General features: G+C 41.3%; 1 protein-coding gene across 1 annotated transcript in view; it reads left to right on the top strand.

Moving 5' to 3' along the window:
- Positions 1-4,542: 4,542 nt before the first annotated feature.
- SPATA19 (spermatogenesis associated 19) overlaps positions 4,543-8,309 on the top strand; it is a 4,650-nt gene continuing 883 nt past the window's right edge. The window contains exons 1-5 of the mRNA XM_011376243.1: positions 4,543-4,620; positions 4,797-4,853; positions 5,373-5,465; positions 5,646-5,737; positions 8,181-8,258. Coding sequence (XP_011374545.1) covers positions 4,543-4,620; positions 4,797-4,853; positions 5,373-5,465; positions 5,646-5,737; positions 8,181-8,258 — 398 coding nt within the window. The remainder of the gene's footprint in view (positions 4,621-4,796; positions 4,854-5,372; positions 5,466-5,645; positions 5,738-8,180; positions 8,259-8,309) is intronic.

Below are 8,309 nucleotides of genomic sequence, written 5' to 3'. Positions count from 1 at the left end.
AAAAATGTGTTTATGTTGTGTATCACATTGATTGATTTGTGTATGTTGAACCATCGCTGTGCCTCTGGGATGAAGCCCACTTGATCGTGGTGGGCTTAATATGTTGCTGCATTTGGTTTGCTAGTATTTTATTTAGGATTTTGCATCTGTGTTCATGAGAGATATTGGTTTGTACTTTTCTTTTTTGATGTTATCTTTACCAGGTTTTGGTATCAGGGTAATATTGGTCTCATAAAATGAGTTGGGAAGTATTGTTTCCTCTTTGATTTTGCGGAAGAGTTTGAGGAGAATAGATATTAAATCTTCTTTGAATGTTTGATAGAATTCACTGGTGAAGCCATCTGTCCTGGACTTTTACTTTTTGGTAGGTTTTTGATGATTGTTTCAATTTCCATATTGCTGATCGGTCTATTTAGATTTTCCAGTTCTTCTTGATTCAGTCTAGGAAGGTTGTATTTTTCTACATACTGGTCCATTTCTTCTAGGTTATTAAATTTATTATATACTTTTTCATAGTATTCTTGCATGATGCTTTGTATTTCTGCGATGTCAGTCATATATTCCCCTCTTTCATTCCTGATTTTGTTTATTTGTGTCCTTTTTCTTTTCCACCATTGATAGCTTTTTTTTTTTTATTATATCTCAGTATGTGTTTTTTTTTTTCTGGCTTTATTGAAATATAAGACAATTAGTTGTGTTTACATTGTACAAGTCAATGAGTTTTCTTCAATTATAGTTGGCATACAACAATGTATTAGTTTTAGTTGTACAGCATAGTGATTAGAGATCTATATAACTCACAAAGTGATCAACCCACTAGATCTATATAACCCACAAAGTGATCAACCCACTAAACTAATACAACAATGTATTAGTTTTAGTTGTACAGCATAGTGATTAGAGATCTATATAACTCACAAAGTGATCAACCCACTAAATCTACTACCCCTCTTCCCCCTTACATACTTATTACATTATTAACTATTTTCCTTATGCTGCACTTTATACCCCCATGTCTATTTTGTAACTATCCACTTGTACTTCTTAATCTCTTTGCCCTTTTTTGCTATCCCCCACTCCTTCCCATCTAGTAGTCTTCAAAATATTCTCTGTATCTATGAGTTTATTTCCATTTTTGTTGTTATTGTTGTTGTTGTTTTGACAGAGTTTGTATTTTTATTTACTGAAGAATAATTGGAGAGTGGGCAGTTCCACTTTGTTTTTGTTGTTTAGATTCCACATATACATGATATCATGCAATATTTGTCTTCTCTACCTGACTTACTTCATTCAACATAATAACTTCTAGGTTGGTCAAAGCAATATCTTTTTTCATCGCCTTCCTTTAAATCTGTGTGTGTCTTTTAATCTGAAGTGAGTCGCTTGTAGGCAGCATATGTAGGGGTCTTGTTTTCTTATCCATTCGGCTACCCTATCTTTTGGTTGGGGCATTTAATTCTTTTCCATTTGAGGTACCTTTTGATAGGAATGTAGTTATTACCATTCTTTATTCATGTTTTTGATACTTTTTTTTTCTTCTTAAAGAAGTCCTTCCAATAATTTCTGTAATACTGGCTTGGTGTTGATAAATTCCTTTAGTTTATTTTTGTCTGAGAAGCTCTTTATCTGTCCTTCAACTCTAAATGATAACTGTGCTGGATAAAATATTCTCGATTGTAGATCCTGGCTTTTCATCACGTTGAATATTTTGTGCCAAGCCCTTCTGTCTTGCATGGTTCTTTTGAGAAATCAACTGCCAGTCTTATGAGAGCTCCCTTCTAGGTAACTAACTGCTTTTCTCTTGCTGCTTTTAAGATTCCCTCTTTGTATTTAACTTTTGACATTTTAATTATGATGTGCCTTGTTGTGGCCTCTTTGTGTTCCTGGTTTTTGGGACTCTCTGAGCTTCCTGGAGTTTTAAGTCTATTTCTTTCACCAGGTGAGGGAAGTTTTCCATCATTATTTCTTCAAATAACTCTTCAACATCTTGTTTTCCTTAAGATACCCCTAAGACATGGATATTTTTACATTTAATTGTGTTCATAGGCTTCTTAAATTATTATTATAGTCTTGACTCCCCCCCACATTCTGATTGAATGTCCTTGGCTTCCTCATCCTTTATATTGGTGGTTTGATCCTCTTTTCCCTCCACTTTGGTGATTCCCTCTAATATACTCTTCATCTCAGATAATGTGTTCTTCATTTCTGACTGGTTCCCTTTCATAATTTTTATTTCCATTTTTATGTTTTTTAATTTCTTTGTTAAAGTTCTCACTGGATTCATCTACACTGCTCCTAAGTTTATTGAGCATTTTTATAACTAGTGTTTTGAACTGTGCGTCTATTAGATTGCTTGATTCTATTTTTCCTGGATCTCTGTTCTCTTCTCTCATATGGTTTCTGCTTCTTTGTCTTCCCATTTTGGCTGCCTTTCCATGTCTGTTTCTATGTACTAAGTAAAGCTCTTAAGTCTCCTGGTCTTATTAGCGGGGCTTTGTGTAGTAGGTGTCCAGTGGCACAGTCCTGAAAGTGGTTCAACTACAGGTTGGGTTTAGCCCCAGCCTGTGCCCCTCTGGGGCCACCTGTTAAGATTTAGCAAGTAATTCATAGATGCTGTGCTTATAGTTGCTGCAAGAAGACATGCCAAAAATCGAGGCCAGCTGCCACCAGTGAGTCTTGGCACTGCTCAGTAAGGAGCACTGGACTTGCCTAGGACACACCTAGATGTGGTTTGGTTCAGGCTGCAAGTTGGGGGAGGTGGAGTTTCAGGGAATCCTCTGGGTAGAGCGACCTCTGTCATCCAGTTCCACGATGTCTCAGCATGGCGGCACTGAGTCTGCACACTGGGAGTGGGGAGGGCTCAACAGAACAATGGATACTGCTGGTAATTCTGACCAGGACGGAGCCTCACCTCTAGCCCTCACTCTGACAACTCAATGTTACCTATAAGTCCCTGGTGCCCCTGTGAAACCAACCCGTAGCTAGTGCTCAGAGTGAGCAGGTCTGTCACCATGAAAGTCAGCTCACAGACATGGCCCGTTTAAGAGGCATCTGCAGCTGCTGGCTGCTGCTGCAGTAGCCTTTGTCCCACTCAGCCCCTTGGGACCAGGAAACCTTGTGTCTTACCCCCCTCCTACTTTCTACCTTTGCAAGGTGACTTCTTCTTTCTTTCTCTAGTCATAGGGCTTCTATTCATCCAAACCCCAGGTGACTTGGCTTGCTGTTTGCTCTGTGTTTCTGTCACAACTTTGATTTGGTTGCCAGAGGGATGAACAAAGGCTCTGTCATCTATGTCATATTTTCTGCCTTCTGATCATTAGTTTTAACCCAATTGTTGGGTTAAGGTCACACAACAAGTTAGTGGTAGAGCTAGGATTACAACCCAGGTTTCTGAGACCTTAATAGCCTCAGGGTTAGGCTACAACTACTTTCAAGAACAACTAAACATTTGCGTAGGGTCCTTAGGTATATTCTGAGCGTCCTTCAAATTTCTTGTGAAGATTCTAGATAGAAATAGCAGCTATCTGAACTCCTATCAATTTTTGCCCCCAACTCTGAAGTCACTACACAATCCCTTTTTCATTTCTCCTTTACTATCCTTTTACCTATGAAGACCACAATGGGTGGCTTGAAGTAATATGGAAATATCTTAAAAGAAATGGTATTTTCACTTTTAACTCTATATCTCTTATTGTTTGGATTAACTTTTATTATTTGAATCACTTCTGAAAACAAAGTAGACAAGAAAAATAATCCATCTTGGCTCTAAAGCTGCTAACTCAATAATAATCCATCTTGGGTCTGAAGTTGCTAACTCAAAAATAATCTATCTTGGCTCTGAAGTTGCTAACTCAAGATGGAGAGAGTTGGGCCTGGAATCCAGCTCACTCCTTTCGGCATAAGCTTCTCTGTTTCCTTTCTGGGACTTAGGTCTCTTTTTCCCCAGTAGAACTGTGAGATCAAACTGTGAAGGAGCCCTCCCTCATCTTATTGAAATTTTGCTCCCCTAACTTTGATTTTTGGGAGGGTGGTGGTGGATAAGCTCTTTCTCCCTCTGTGTATAGAAATAAGGATAAGAAATGCCTGTAGCATTGTTTGAATAAGTGTCTAGACAGTCTAGGTCATTTTGTTACAAATTTATTCTTTTGATTTATAAAATCTCTTTCTGCTTCAACATTGTCAAAACAAGGTGATCAGCCATACATTTCTTTTCCCCCCATTGCCTGCCCCCAATCTCTATCTTTGATTTGAGTAACTTTTCCGTGTTGTCTTCCTCAGGCTCATATTGGCTACACCGCCCCCGCCCCCACCCCCGCCCCCATCTCTCCATTTCTGAGCTATGACATTGCTAAAGTAGACTACTTCCTGACCTCTCTTTTCCATCTCCACTCTCACCCTGGAGATTAAAGGAGGTCATTGTTACATCATCATTGGCCAGCCAATCAGGTGGGTACCTTCAATGGCCTCCTTGTTCCAGAGGGGTTCTCAGGTGGCTTCAATGGAAGAAGGGAGACAAGAAGAGGGCCTGGCATAAGTCCAAAGATGATAATTACAACGTGGATTGTGTACATTCTCTCCCGGGAAGGTGTCGGGTTCCCCTTTCCACCAAAAACCAGTTCGGTAAGTGAAGTTGGTAGCAGCCATGTGGAATTGTTTCTCATGTATCTTCTCCCTTCTGAGCTCCCTGCTGTACTTCTAGAAAGGAGATCTTACAATATATAACTTTGGATAAGAATGGAGGAGGGGGGCTGGGTCTCTAGGTATTTTGAGGGTATCAATTTACTCATTTATTGCAGGACGTTGAAGTTATGGAAACTGAACCTTTGTCTGTAGTAGAGCATTGGCTGAAAAAAGTGAGTAAGATTCCTTTATGATTCAGGGTACCTAAAATTCTAGACAGCTGAACTTAGTTGGTGCAGGGATTTAGACTTCCCTTTCCGTAGAATAGAAAACTCAAGTTCATTGCCAAACACTCTGCCTAGAGCTGTGTCTAATTCACCAGATGTCCTAGACTCTAGAGGACGCTGGGGCTCACCAATAGTGTTGGCATCACCACTAGCCCTGTCCTGCTTCTCAAGCATACTGGACGCAGGGTTTCAGATGTGTCACTCCAGCTACAGCATGTCTCAAGAATACCTTGGGATAAGGCCAAGAACTTAGTGAGTTCCCTGGAATCCATGGAAATGTAGCAGTAGGAGAGCTTATTGCAGAGACTGTGAGATACGGGGTGTGTGTGTGTGTGTGTGTGTGTGTGTGTGTGTGTGTGTGGCATGAGTGTTGCGATGGAGAAGAAGACAAGGGAAAAGGATAAAGGAAGAACTGGGGATCAGATGTTGAGTAACATTTTCAGAGGGAAATCACTCACCTTTCAGACTGAAGAAGAGGCTTCTCAGGATATAAAGGAGAAGACATCTGCTAACCTTCCTCCTATCCATGGCCAAGATGTACATGTGACCAGAGATGTGGTAATTGAGAGTTTGAGACAATTATCCTGGGGGAATAGGGGGAGAGGGAGGGGCAAAGGAGAGAGGTCCTACTGCAAAAGATCTTGGGCAAGTGAGTGGCACTCATCCAGGCTGGGCTCCACCCTAGCCATGGAGTCCTTGCTGGACAGTAATCACATGGATCCTACCTGGATTTCCTAGGTGAAGCACCAGCCCTCAAAGTCTGCTTTGTTAGCAAACCAGAGTCAAGATGTCTTGGAGGAAAGAACAAGAATCCAGTTCATAAGATGGAGGTAAAGCACGACTCATTTGCCCTGAGCCAAGTTGTGGGGAGGGAGAAGCAGAGAGGCCACAAGATCCCCTCCATAGGCTCCCTGGCCAACACAAACCCACAGCCATTCTTCTCTAGAGATGCTGATTCCTTTGGATGAGAAAAACATTCTGCTTTACTTGGGGATCTTCAGGGAATATTTTTGCTATCTTGAAAGCCCAGCTCATTCCTAAGTTTTAAAATGACTTGAGAGGTTGGAAAACTGAGTTTGCTCACCATTTCTTAAATGCTTCTGAATAAATTTCAGACTTCTGTTATTTTTGCAGTAGATTTGTTCAGAAGTGGCTGCACTTTAAAGAGCTCAAAGAAAATAGGCTCTTAAAATGCAAAAGCCAAAGCCCTCATCTACAACTGAGGTGAGAGGAGGTTTCTCAGTGCCTGAGGTTAGAAGTCTGTGCTCCCCATTCTGGCAACTTAACTAGCTTCCCACTGAGCCTGCTGGAGCAAAGACTTGCCGCATCTTGGCTCTGAAGTTGCTAACTCAAGGTGGAGAGAGTTGAGCCTGGAGTCCGGCTCACTCCTTTCGGCATAAGCTTCTCTGTTTCCTTTCTGGGACTTGGGTCTCTTTTTCCCCAGTAGAACTGTGAGATCAAACTGTGTAGGAGCCTTCCCTCATCTCTGCATGTTCTCCTTTCTTCCCATGCCTCCATCCTCAGCTTTGCTTTCTTCTATCAAAGAGGATATTTCTCAAGAAATATATATTTTTTGCTTCGAAATATCCAATTTTCAGGTGTTTACCCCTTCCAGTGGCATTAGCATTTTAAATGGGGATTCACATGCTCAGTAATTATTATATAACAGGAAGAGAATTTGATATCTCTCAGGAAATATTTTTTGGATAGGAGACCTTTCAAGGTCCCTAAAATCATAGATGTTGGTGATTGTAATCCAGCCACAGCTCTACACATGGGATGCTTGTCCATGCCTAGCTGTGCTATGGAACTCTAAATGTTGCAGTTCCTTGGTTTGGATAATATGAACATCATTTTCTGCTATTTTTTAAACCTCAGCTACAGTGTGGCATAGCTAGGTTAAAGCTTTAAAGACAAGCTACAGGAATCACAGTCAATTATCTATATATAATTTTTCTATTCTGGATTTCTATGGAGATTTTAAATCAATAAACTCTGCCTGGTTTTCCCTACAACCTACTGGTTTTGGCATCCTATTAACATCGGTAAACATGTAGTTAGGAAATACATATCCTTTTATGAAGCATCAGTAGATACTTACTTTTGTAGCTGTGTTCTGACCACCTAATGTTTGCTAGGCCCTCTGCAAGAGAGAGAAAAGAATAATCAGAGTACCCAATCTCAAAGTAATGGAAATTAACTAGGTAGATAAGTTGTGTGAATGTTAAAGTTGATGTTCGAGAAGGCCTGAAGAATATCTGCAAAAGCACAGCGTAGGGGACTCAGGTCATACTAGTCCTAGGCATTGCTGCTGGATACTCAGAAAATGTTTCTAGCAGGACATTTGCTTGGACTGACCCGTGAACTGGGCAGGGCCCAGTTAAACAGGGGCTGGGGTGGACCTCTCGCAACTGCAAGAGTCTTGGCAACTTGGCCAATCCCATCTGGCCTCCAGAGCCCAGTGCTGTGGCCTCTTCTTCTCTGAGGCCTCCTCCTTTCCTCCTCTGTGGTTATCTCTCTCTCTTCTGGAGTCTCTTCATCTTTCTTATTTCTCTGTGGGTACCCACTCAGCTCCTCCTGGTGTGAGCAACATTCAGGAGCATTTCTTTCTCCCTTGGCTGTGAGTCCTCAGAGGCAATATCAATGCTGTCTTCACATTAAAAGCCAGGAAGCATGGAGAACAAGGCGTTATTCAGAGAAAGCAGTTTCACTAGACATAGAAATAGGGGATTCAGTGGACAGACTGATTTCATTAGAGTAGAGGGTTTATGAGGGGAAGAGGGGGATATGGAATTGGGAAGGACCGGAAGGAGACCATAGAGAGGAAGGCAAATCCAGCAGGGTTAAGTAAAAACGGTAGCAATGAGGCACCTGCAGCTTTTTTGTGATAGAATTTTCTAGAAGTATCTCTAAACCATAGCAAATGTGTCACAATGCTGATCAAAAAGAGCTGATAATAAAGTTGGAGAAGAATTTAGAAGGGATGAATTGCATGTCTTCCGAGACCACTTGTCTGCTATGTAACTCTAGTAAAAGCACTTAAGCCCTCTGTTTCCTCAACTCTTCTTAGGACTATTTGCAGCTGCCCAGGATTATTGGGTGGCTCAGGGGTACTTCATTAGTAAAAAGAACGTTTTGAGTTCCTGATACTAGAAAGTCAAGGACCAGCTCATAAGTTCATGGCGATGGGGTCAGAACTATCGTTCATATGATTGCAACCCTAGCAGTGAAAAAGACACTTGGGAATCTCAGGGTTTGAATGGTGTTCTGCAGCCATACCCGTGTCTTCCAAGTGCCAAGCGAGGTGAGAAGTGATGTTATGCGTGATCGGATAGAGCAGGTGAGACGAAGGTAAGCCACTGGGACAAGTTGATTTATATTCCTAACTGGGGGTAAGTGGGG

The sequence above is a fragment of the Pteropus vampyrus genome, unplaced genomic scaffold, assembly GCF_000151845.1.
Source record: "Pteropus vampyrus isolate Shadow unplaced genomic scaffold, Pvam_2.0 Scaffold288, whole genome shotgun sequence".
NCBI lineage: Eukaryota > Metazoa > Chordata > Mammalia > Chiroptera > Pteropodidae > Pteropus > Pteropus vampyrus.
This window is presented reverse-complemented; position numbering and strand designations above follow the sequence as displayed.